This window comes from Schistocerca nitens, chromosome 8, assembly GCF_023898315.1.
Source record: "Schistocerca nitens isolate TAMUIC-IGC-003100 chromosome 8, iqSchNite1.1, whole genome shotgun sequence".
NCBI lineage: Eukaryota > Metazoa > Arthropoda > Insecta > Orthoptera > Acrididae > Schistocerca > Schistocerca nitens.
In genome coordinates, this window is record NC_064621.1 from 396,785,702 (window position 1) to 396,798,193 (window position 12,492).

Here is a 12,492-nt window from a genome sequence, read left to right on the forward strand (position 1 = left end):
ATAGTTGATAGCCTTCAAGTCCTCTTCATCCCACGTTTCGTTGTCTGAGCTCACTTTTGCCCTCGTAATCACTGTATGACATTTCTTCATTTTTAGGTACATGATTATCCGCTGCTTCCAGTTCCCATAGTCCTCGCCATCAAATACAGGAATAGTTATATCAGCCATGTCGAACTTTCTGAATAACACGCGACGGCCACAATATAATATTTAACTTCTACTTTTCTTTTCAACAACCACGCTCTGCTACCATGTTTTGAATCACGTTCACACTTTTACTTATAAAATACTTTATTAAAATATACATAGGTTCACTTCATAAAAGACACACGAAGACTATCTATTGCGCCTCATACTCACGCATATATACACAAACATAGCTGTCACCACAATCGATACTTCTCGAACATACTCGATATAACTTATTCTAGAACGATGTTCTGGAACTTTCTCATATCCGATATAAATGTATTACATAATTCCAACAAAAACTCACACTGTTGTATGATACTACAGTAATCTTAATAATCAGTGATCCTGAATTACTGCGACAGGGTTTGCATCTTACTGGCAACTTCATAGGAAAGTTGTTTAGCAAGAAAACTTCCTACTGAGATTTTGCACTATAAAACAGTGGGTTGAATTTTTAAAATACGGTATTTCATACATTGGCAAAAACTACATAAACAATGGTATTGTTTAGATCTTGCGCTAATAACAGATTCATTAATCTAACTAGCTTGAGTCACAATGACAGTTTCCGATTGTCTGCTCCAATGAAATACTTAATAAATACTTCTGTAACTCCAGGATCGTGAAACATGTTTACAAGTCCTTGTGTTACTGACAGATTCAACCCGCTGAAAGAAATGATTGATAAAAATACAAAGCTACTCATAAACTGCTGTGATTGGATCCGAACTTCTCGATAGAACTACATCAAGTTGCGCCACTTAAAGATCAAATTTAGCTGCAGGTTAATGAAAGGATCCAGTGTCCGCGACGTTTTGTGCAGCCTTTAGCGATAAATGCAATATTCAGGCCAATCTATCTGCATAGTCCTCTGCAGTCAGAAAGATATATATTATTAGTCAGTTAGGATAGTAAGAACTTGAATACTTCTTTCTTGAAAGATTACTCTTAACCTGGGGAGAACTTAACCATGCTTTTAGCTGTGGGATACATTTTCGAGGAATTTTTTGTGAACTCCTTCTTTACCGTAAACTTTAGGTCCTAAAAATGCATAAGCGGCCTAGGCATTTTGACACATTTTGATACGAAGACTGTGACAATGTACAGGAGATTACAAACTTCAGTAATTAACATACAGGTCTGAATTCGCCCGAAATGAATCAAACAGCTCCTTGTCCTAAAAGTGAACTACAACTAAGCTTTCACTGTCTGCCACCAGGAAGCGCTACGAGTTGCAAACCCAAAGTCCAGCAGAGCGCAACCGATCGGCACCTGGATTTGCTACCCCGGAATACAAGTGTAAATATATTCCAAAGTTGTCGCAGACTTTTACAAAGATATTTACTTGTCCGCAGCCGTGGTGCCGCTTGGTAGCCATGATGGCCGCGGTAATGTAACAGAGGAGTTTGGTTACAGTGACAAGTTGTGGTACCTATTTTCACTTGATTGTTGAGTGGAAAGATTTATTTAATTGGGACCATTTGTCAAAACAGGTAAGCCTTTGTTTCCAGAAATATACAGTGTTACTAAAATGCATTCATTTCTATGTATAACAATATTGAGATCAGTGAAAACAAACTTGTCAGTGTTATTGTTATCGTTCCATGCTTACTATACGTTAATTTTCCCGCATCATCCCACTTCTCAAATCTTTTTCTGTTATTAGAAAACGGAACTGGACCTATATGCTTCTGCAGAGGTCTGAAGCTACGTATTCAGTAAGAAATGTCATGCCGTCACGTTAATTAAGGATAGCTCCTATCTAGTAACATTCCAGAACCTATTCGGTCATGCTGTGTTGTGTGACCGAGCATTTCGTAATGACCTCTTCTGACACATCTATGTGGAGGTCTGTCCTTCAGCAGTACCCATTCTTTCCTAGACTCCGCCAAATGCATTTGTTTGGATTTACTTGCATTTCAATAAAATGGTCGTGGCTGGTTAACGTCGATGGAACTTCCCTGAAGCATTTTGGACAGCGTCATGCCCTTAACTAGTTTAGAGTTTGGTTGACACATTTAGTTTGTTCCTTTTAAAAAGCGGCAGATTCTACACATGCTTGTGGAAGAGCATTTGTCTAATGTGACCCTGAAGTATGGGTCAAGTGAAGTGTTCGAATCCAGTTGATATTGTTTTTGGTTGATTTTGGGAATGTTGTGGTCGTTTTATGTTATATTTTTTGTCATTTGGATTAGTGGCGTGTGTTTATTTTTAGTTTGTCCCCACCCAGAAACCCCCTATTTCCACCGCTTGTTTCGATAGTTTGATTATATTTTTGGAGGAATATGTGTTTGATGGTTTTACGATCTATTTTTGTGTTTGTTGTCTTGTTTATCTAATGATGTCATAGTCTCGATTTGGAGTTATTGTGAATGGTCGTTTCCGCCATATTGGTGACGTCATTAGTCAAACCAGACGGGTGGAATCGGACGTTTCCATTATCAGTATCTCTCTGTTGTGTAGTCCCAGGATTTTGCAATGAATGTCATTATTTTCTAAAATATACTGCACTGGCCGTCTGTGGTTTCATCTTGGCCTTGTAGGCCTGCTTCCAACACCGTTTAACAGTGATATTCAGCTGGCATGATTTTGGTGAATATTTGCCATGAGCATCCTTCGGATTGTGAAAAAAACTGTCATCAGTGAGTTGGACAGTTGACCGATCACTGTTTAATAGTGACTGGAGAACCATCTCCTATGTAAAAAGCTAGATATGAGTTGGTTGTAACAGTCCAGTATACATGCAGTCTTTTGAATCGTCCTGCATAAATTCTGCTTTCAGACTTTCCCTACATCTAAAAAGATTTCAGCTGTCGACATTCATACATTGAAGTTCCTAAGTGATATATTCAGTGTTCTTCAGTTGTCTTTATCAGCCAACCAGAAAATTTACCAAGTAAACTTACAGGTCATTGGTTTGTAGCATTCATGAGGTTACTCGTGACCTTCAGTATAAGTATCACCTTTCCTCCATTTCACTTGTCAGGGAAGTATTAGGTTAGTTAGCAAGCTTGTATATTCGAGTCGGGCTTGGTGTTCCAGTGCTAGTGCCCATGCCTGGAAACCAAAATGAAGCGGGATCAAATCCTGCTTGTGTAATGGAAATTTTTCATTCTGCATTTCAGTTATTCTTTCTTACACAATTGAATGAAGATCTACGAGGGAAGACAAATGGTTCAGCTTCCATGTTAAAACACCCATTGAAAGAAATGCACCAGTTGAGTCAAACGAAACATAATAATAATAATTATTGTTATTATTATTACAACCTACTGTTTATAGTAGCTTACCTGCACTCCTATTTTTTTATTCATTATTAAACCTACTGCTGCGTTACCCCTATTTGATTTTGTATTTATATCCCTGTATTCACCTGACCAAAAGTCTTGTTCCTCCTGCCGCCGAACTTCACTAATTCCCACTATATCTAACTTTAACCTATCCATTTCCCATTTTAAATTTTCGAACCTACCTGCCTGATTAAGGGATCTGACATTCCAAGCTCTAATTTGTAGAACGCCAGTTTACTTTCTCCTGATAACAGTGTCCACCTGAGTAGTCTCCGCCCGGAGATCCCAATGGGAGACTATTTTATCTCCTGAATATTTTACGCCATCATCATTTAACCATATAGCAAAGCTGCATGCCCTCGGGAAAAATTATGGCTGTAGTTCCTCCTTGCTTTCAGCCATCCGCAGTACCAGCACAGCAAGGCCATTTTGGTTAGTGTTACAAGGCCAGATCAGTCAATCATCCAGACTGTTGCCCCTGATACTACTAAAAAGGCTGCTGCCCCTCTTCAGGAACCACATGTTTGTCTGACCTCTCAACAGATACCCCTCTGTTGTTGTTGCACCTACGGTACAGCTATTTGTATCACTGAGGCACGCAAGCCTCCCCACCAATGGCAAGGCCCATGGTTCATGGGGGGGGGGGGGAGGAGGGGGGTGTACAATGGTTTTGGCAGGAAAAATGTTTGCTCACCCCAAAGTTGTGGTAAAGGTCTCTGCTTTACATAGTTCATCTGCTGACAGGCCTTGTGTTGTAGCATAGGGTTCCTATGTGTATTTCCAGTAAAAGTTAGGTATTGGACTCCTATCTGTGTAGTTCAGAGAAACAAGTGCTGAAACACATTATGCATGTTGCTTGCATAGTGAAGCAGCTGGTTTGAAATCACTTGTGTTGTTGTGCATAGCATGTTCGGCAACTGGATGCTCAAGTTTGTGGATTGCCACGATTTGGTGGTGGTCATTCCTGTGAACAGTTGGTTACTTGTCTTGCCCAAATGGAATACTGTATAGTAATTGCAAAATAGCTGATTTACAACATGGCTGCTTTCGCGCATGGCCCAGCCTTTTATAGGCTGGGAAATAGTTGTGACTGGACTGTGATAGGAAGTGGTGGGTGGGTGTATGGGACAGGACTATCACTTGTGTTGACCACAAGGGAATAATCCATGGGGTGCAGGATTACAATGGGAATAGGAAAGAATATTCTGATATTCTGGAGGTTGAGTGGGTGGCGGAGCACTAATTTGGGCGATGTGGGTAGGATTCTGGGTAGAATATGCCTCATCTCATGACATGATGAGAGTTAGTTGAAGTGCTTGTGAGTGGTGTGGTTGTGCTTTTCAAGTCAAGCTTGATACTGGATGATCAGAGGAACGGTGTTACGAGGCTGGTTAACAGGTTTATTGGTGTCAAGAGAAGGAGATGGCACAGGTGATCTGTTTATGGATGAGGTAGATAGGATATTATCTATCAGTAAAGGATCTGGTAAGATTATCAGTATATTTCAACAACTCCTGCTTTCCACTGCAGATGCAATGTCCATGGGTGGTGAGGCTGTAAGGAAGTAACTTTTTGACATGAAGTGGGTGGCAGCTGTCAAAGTGGAGGTACTGTTGGTGGTAGATGCACTTGATATGAACAGTGGATCTATAAATATGCCTCAGAATCCTCCTGCCCTAAGTCTCCACTAACCTGTTTCGTACTGCCTCACATTACCTTTTACAACCTCTCTTCTCTCCACACCACTCCTTACCTGTTCAGATTCTCCCTCTCCACCTCTCTCCCCCTTCCTCTCCCTTTCCCCCTCTACCCTCCCTCCCTATCCCCTCCCCATCCCCCCTCTCCCCCTCCATCTCCCTTTCCCCCTCTACCTTCCCTCCCTATCCCCCTCCCCATCCCCCCTCTCCCCCTCCGTCTCCCTTTCCCCCTCTACCCTCCCTCCCTATCCCCCTCCCCCTCCCCATCCCCCCTATCCCCCTCCCCATTCGTACCCCCTCCCCCTTTTCCTCCCCTCTTCTCTCCCTCCCTCCCCCTCCCTATCCCCCTTGCCCTCTCCCTCCACCTTGCCCTCGCCTCTTCTCTCCCTCCCTCGCCTCTTCTCTCCCTCCCTCGCCTTTTCTCTCCCTTTCTTCAGTTCTCTTCCCTCTTAACTCCTTTGTATTGTTGTGCAGCCACTGAGTCATCTGTCAAAAGACCTGCCTAACACCACCCCTCAACTCTCTCCTCGCTTCATATGTCGTTCCCCACTCCCTCCCCACCTCCATCCGAAAGGCAGCTGTTCTTAGTAATTGCTAATCAACAGTTAGTCTCACCTCAGGTCTGTACATTTGGGTGGCTGTGTGGTAGTATGAGAGAATGTGTGTACATTCATTAGAGAAAGAACAAGAATGCGAAAGCTACTGCAAATAATCTTTTCTGTTGCATGTGCTAGACTGGTACCTGAACTTGGTCTTTGTCTTGCCAGGCAATATTTTAACCAGATTATCTAAACACGGCTGATCTGGCATACAGTTTTGATTATTTTGGAAGTTTCAGTTTTGTTCTTATCTGTCAAAATATTGTTTGTAATCTAACTTGTCTATGCACTTAGAACCAAAACTAGGGATGTAAAATTGGAGGTCAGTTAATATTTGCCTTTATTGTCTTTTCTTCTTGATACTTGAATGTGTTGCATATTTATGGAATCATATTTTTGCAGTTTCAGCTTAGAATGGCTCTACCACCCAATTATAAACAAATTGCTGTTGTCTCTCCAGTCCAGTCTTCAGGGTCACGTAAGTACTGACTATGTGTTTAATGTTATCACATTGTGAAAGTGATTTGTTTTTAATTCACGATGATTGATACATTTAGAGGTACAATACTTAGCCTTCTTTTGAATTTCTATAGACCTTTGTCATACCATAGTATCAAACTTACAAACAATTAACAGGATTTAATGTGTTTTAAGGATGAGTTTATACTCCTGTAAATGTCTTAAGAAATATATACCCGTTTTTAATTCAGCAAACCTGCAACTTTAATAAAATTGGTTGCTTGCTCAGCATTTTCACTTCTTCAGGTGAATGTTTAATGTTTCATACATATTTGAACCCCCTGTGGGTCCGGGGGCTATAATAGGCCCTAGGTATTTCTGCCTGTCGTAAGAGGCGACTAAAAGGAGTCTCACACGTTTCGGTCTTTATGTGATGGTCCCCTGTAGGGTTTGACCTCCATTTTTTAAAATTTTCCCGAAGAGCGAGGCAATTGAGGAAGGATGCCTTACATTGTGCATCTTGTCCATCGTACGCTGAGACCTATCGCATCTTTCGTCGACGTGGGTCTGCACTTCTGCTCATTCTGCAACTGTTGGGTGAGGTCACCCTCCTGGGTGCATATATTTCCATCAATTGTGCAGGATTGTTTTCTATGCTTACGATGATAATGGACTTGTCTGCACCTAATATCCAGCACGGTAGCCAGTCCATTGTGGTTGGGCTGCCATGCACTTTGTTGGTTGTAGCTCCCTGACCACACAGGGATTGCTCTGCTGCGCCGTTAACTTCTCACGTATGCTGAGGAGTAGATGCCCGTCACCCTGGGGCATCAGGACTCCCACAAATGGCCATCCTGCCAGGTGGCCTTTGCTGCGGCTGGGTGGCACTTTTGGGGAGAGCCCCTGCTTGGAGTGGGTGGCATCAGGGCGGATGACACGTGATGAAGAGTAGTACATCATCTCTTGCTGGTGGTCAAACACCAGCAGTCTCTAAGCGTTCACGGGCTCAGTTCAACGCACAGAAGTATGACCCCAAATCGTTCTCCTCCCTGTCCACACCATGGGAGGAACTTCAGGCTAATATTTCACAATGACCTTATTTTGCAGTCTGACGATGAGCTGCACGCCAGTTTAGAGTGGCGAGGCGTACATTTCGTTCGGCGTGTTCACTGGGGTCCGAAGGATAATCACATTGCCACCGGTGCCTTCATCTTGGCCTTCGAGGGAGATACATTACCCGAGAAGGTCAAGGTGATGGTCTGCTGCTGTGATGTAAAGCCTTATATCCGTCCCCCAATGCGGTGCTTTACATGCTGGAATTTCGGCATTATGTCTCCCCGCTGTACTTCCAGTGTCACATGTGGAGATTGTGGACACCCATCACACCCCAATACTCCGTGTGCCCCGCCTCCCATCTGTGTCAATTGCGGAGAGCACCATTTGCCTTGCTTGCCTGACTGCAGGATTCTCCAGAAAGAAAGGGAAATCATGGAGTACAAGACCCTGGACAGACTGATCTACACTGAGGCTAAGAGGAAATTTGAACGCCTACATCCTGTACGTACGACATTGTCTTACACTGCTGCTACAGCAGTTCTAGCACCATCAGCTTCGCCAACCCCAGTCACTTCTCAGAGCTGAAAGACTACACCTGCCCCCTTGATGGTGGGGGCTCCTTCCTCCCCGTTGCTCCTGCACCACCTACTTCGGGAGCAACCCCCAACCATTGGGGATATCAGTCCCCACTTCTGCGCCAGAGAAGCGTAAGTCTTCTTTGGTTCCTCTCACTAGGAAAAGGTCCCTTGGGTCACTCCATTCCCAGGTTTCTGCTAGTGGGAGAGATGACACCCGCCAGTGTCTGAAGAGCCCAAAAGCAGTTGGTCATAGGGCTTTACGCTTACCCGCAGTCCCGGAGACTGAGCCAGTGAAGTCGTCCCAGCCAGGAAAACCCAAGGAGCAGCGAGAGAAATAAAAAAAGAAAATCCCCAAGACCAAGGGAACTGCGGTGGCACCCACACCACCGCTACCTACAAGCTCTGCGCCTGCGGATGAGGTGGAGATTCTGGAGTCTGCTAAGGACCTAGATCTCACCGGACCCTCAGACACAATGGATGTAGACTGCTCAGGCAATAAGTCTGTGGCAGCAGGTGACCCTGGGGCCTAAACTGCTTCATTGAATGTTCCATGCCTTCCCAGTCTCACGATAATATCATCCTCCAGTGGAATTGCAGCAGTTTTTTCCACTGCCTGGCTGAGCTATGACAACTGTTAAGCTTTACACCTGCTTTCTGCATTGCCCTCCAGGAATATTGGTTCCTGGCAGTGCGGACCCCTGCCCTCCGCACCTATATGGGATATTACAGGAACTGTAGCGACTATAATTGAGTGTCAGGTGGAGTTTGCGTTTATGTTCTAAACTCAGTCTGTAGTGAAACGCTGCCCCTTCAAACCCCTCTTCAAGCTGTGGCTGTCAGAATAAGGACGACGCATGAAATAACTGTCTGCAATGTATATTTTCCTCCAGATGGTGCAGTGCCTCTGAACGTATTTCCTGTACTGATTGATCAACTCCCTAAACCTTTCATACTTTTGGGAGATTATAATGCTCATAACCCGTTGTGGGGTGGCACCATGTTTACTGGCCGAGGCAGAGACATCGAAACTTCACTGTCTCAGTTCGACCTCTGCCTCTTAAATACTGGGGCCACCACACGTTTCAGTGTGGCTCATGGTAGTTACTCGGCCATTTATTTATCAATTTGCAGGCCAGAACTTCTCCCATCTATCCACTGGAGAGCACACGACGACCTGTGTGGTAGTGACCACTTCCCCATCTTCCTGTCACTGCCCCGGCATCAGGCCCATGGACACTTGCCCAAATGGGCTTTAAACCAGGTGGCCTGGGGAAACTTTCACCTCTGCTATCGCCATTGAATCTCGTCCACATGGGTACATCGATGTGATGGTTTGAGCAGGTGACTACAACAATCCTTTCTGCAGCAGAAAACGTGATCCCCACTCTTCAGGGGTGCCCCCGGCAAAAGGCAGTCCCTTGGTGGTAGCCGAAAGTTGCTGAAGCAATTACGGAGTGTCGGCGAGCTCTACAGCGGCTTAAGCGGCACCCTTCCGTGGAGCACCTCATAGCCTTTAAACGGATCCGTGCCCGCGTTTGTCAACTTATCAGACGACGGAAGCAGGAGTGTTGGGAGATTTTTGTCTCGACCATTGTGTGCCATACGTCACCTTCCCAAGTCTGGGCAAGGGTCAAACATGTTTTCAGGTACCAGAACGCAACAGGTGTTCCGAGCGTTAACATAAATGGCGTATTATCTACCGACACAAATGCGATTGCCGAGCACTATCCTCGAGCGTCTGCGTTGGAGAATTACCCTCCGGCCTTTCGCACTCTCGAACGGCGGCTGGAAGGGAAAGTCCTCGTGTTCACTACATGCCACAGTGAATAACGCTCCATATACAGAGTGGGAGCTCCTCAGTGCCTTTGCACATTGCCCCGATATTGCCTCTGGGCCAGATCGGATCCACAGTCAGACGATTTAACATCTCTCATCTGACTACAAGCAACATCTCGTCATCTTCAACTGGGTCTGGTGTGAAGGTATCTCTTCATCGCAATGTCGAGAGAGCACCACGATTCCAGTGCTCAAACCTGGTAAAAACCTGCTTGATGTGGATAGCTATCAGCCCATCAGGCTCACCAATGTTCTTTGTAAGCTGCTTGATAGTGTGATGTGTTGGCGGTTGGGTTGCGTCCTGGAGTCATGTGGCCTACTGGCTCAATGTCAGGGCAGCTTCCACCAGGGTAGCTCTACCACTGATAATCTTGTGTCCCTCGAGCCTACGATCCGAATAGCCTTTTCCAGATGCCAACATCTGGTTGCCGTCTTTTTCGATTTACGAAAAGTGTATGACACAACCTGGCGACATCATATCTTTGGCACATTATATGAGTGGGGTCTCAGAGTCCTGCTCCCAATTTTTATCCAAAATTTCCTGTCGCTTCGTATATTCCGTATCCAAGTTGGTGCCATGGCTTCCTCACCTCCGTCAGCTTAAGTGGAAGTGCTGGCAGCACCTCAATGCCCTCCACAGCCTGAGCAACACCAACTGGGCTGCAGATCGCTCTACGCTGCTGCAGCTCTACAGAGCCCTTGTTCAATCCCGTGTTGACTATGGGAATCTGGTTTATGGTTCAGCGGCACCCTCAGTGTTGCGTTTACTCGACCCAGTGCACCACTGTGGCATTAGCCTAACGACAGGAGCTTTTAGGATGAGTCTGGTGACCAGCGTCCTTGTGGAGGCCGGAGTCCCTCCATTGCAGGTTAGGAGTGCACAAGTGCTGGCCAGTTACGTTGCACACATTCATTAGTTCTCCTGTGCATCCGAATCACCGTCTCCTTCTCTCACCCACAGCGGTTCATCTCCCGCATCGGCAGCCAAGGTCAGGGCTTCCAATTGCAGTTTGTGTCGGATCCCTTCTTTCCGAACTGGAGTCCTTGCCTTTACCACCTATACTTGAGGTCCATTCATGTACACCTCCAAGATGTACACTTATGCCGTGGCTTCATTTGGACATTTCACTTGGCCCTAAGGACTCAGTTAACCCCCGGCTCTCCGCTGCCACTTCCTCTGGATTCTTGACGTGTACAGAGGTCAAGAAGTGGTTTACACTGACGACCCAATGGCTGATGCTCACTTCGGCTTCACGTATGTCCATGGAGGACATATTGAATAGCATTCCTTGCCTGCTGGCTGCAGTGTTTTCACTGCTGAGCTGGTGGCTATATCTCGTGCTCTTGAGCACATCCATTCATGCCCTGGGGAGTCGTTTCTTTTGTGTACTCACTCCTTGAGCAGCCTACAAGCTATCGACTAGTGATACCCTCTTAAGCCTTTGGTAGCGACCATCCAGGAGTCCATCTATGCCCTGGAACTGTCTAGTTATTCAGTGGTGTTTGTCTGGACCCCAGGTCACATCGGAACACCAGGTAACGAACTTGCCGATAGGCTGGCCAAACAGGCTACACGGAAACCGCTTATGGAGATTGGCATTCCACTAACTGACCTGCATTTGTTTTGACGCCGCCAGGTTTTTCGGCTTTGGGAGACGGAATTACACAGTCTCAGTATGCACAACAAACTGCGTGCCATTAAGGAGACTACAAATGTGTGGCAGTCCTCCACATGGGCCTCTCAGAGAGACTCTGTGGTTTTCTGCCACATTGGCCATGCTTGGGCAACCCACGGCTACCTCCTGCGCCATGAAGACCCGCCTGAGTGTCGATGTAGTACCTGGTTGACAGTGGCCCACGTTCTGGTGCGCTGTCTCACTTTGATTGCCCTGCGACGGAATATTCTGTTACCGGACTAGCTGCTGCTAATTTTATCTGACAACGCCTCATTGGCTGAGTTAGCTTTACATTTCATTTGTGAGGTTGGGTTTTATCATTTGATCTAAGTTTTAGCGTGTGTGCTTTGTCCCTGTGTCCTCCACCCTAGTGCTTTTAGGGTGGAGGTTTTAATGTGTTGCAGAGTAGCTGGCTTTTACTTTTTATTCTCATGGTCAACGAGCTATTGTAATTTGTTTTGTCGTTTTAATCTCTTCTACCTGTTTCTTGCAATTCTGTGCATTTCTTCTCGTATTTTGTCCATTTAAGTGTTTGTTACCCTTCCGTCATTCTTGTGGTTTTTTTTCTTTCCCTCCGTTTTGTGTTGTCAGTCTCGCTTATTTTATTGTCACCCTTGTGGCATTGTTTTATTCAGAACAATGGACCGATGACCTAGCAGTTTGGTCCCCCCCCTCCCTCGTCGCCGGCCGCTGGTGGCCGAGCGGTTCTGGCGCTACAGTCTGGAACCGCGCGACCGCCACGGTCGCAGGTTCGAATCCTGCCTTGGGCATGGATGTGTGTGTTGTCCTTAGGTTAGTTAGGTTTAAGTAGTTCTAAGTTCTAGGGGACTTATGACCTCATCAGTTGAGTCCCATAGTGCTCAGAGCCATTTGAACCCCCCCTCGTCGTCCTCTTCCTCCTCCTCCTTCTTCTTCTTCTTGTTTTTAAAGCCAACCAACCAACTTATTTGAATTGACAAAATTAAAATATGAGTCATTACAGAGCAACATTTACACACTTCAGATGTATGCTGCAGGAAACATTCCACTCTTGCGGTAACTAATACTTTTTGTGATGGTAAGGACATCTTGTAAAAGAGTTCAAGTGAAATAATTGCCAACTGTCAGTG

The 12,492-nt window shown here is 45.5% G+C and overlaps 1 protein-coding gene across 5 annotated transcripts in view; it reads left to right on the plus strand.

Annotated features, from left to right (window-relative positions):
- The first annotated feature begins 1,527 nt into the window (after positions 1–1,527).
- Positions 1,528–12,492, plus strand: part of LOC126198437 (uncharacterized) — a 111,798-nt gene continuing 100,833 nt past the window's right edge. For all 5 annotated transcript variants that reach the window (XM_049934752.1, XM_049934751.1, XM_049934755.1 and 2 more), the window contains exons 1-2: positions 1,528–1,685; positions 6,181–6,256. In XM_049934752.1, coding sequence (XP_049790709.1) covers positions 6,193–6,256 — 64 coding nt within the window. In that variant the 5' untranslated portion in view covers positions 1,528–1,685; positions 6,181–6,192. The remainder of the gene's footprint in view (positions 1,686–6,180; positions 6,257–12,492) is intronic.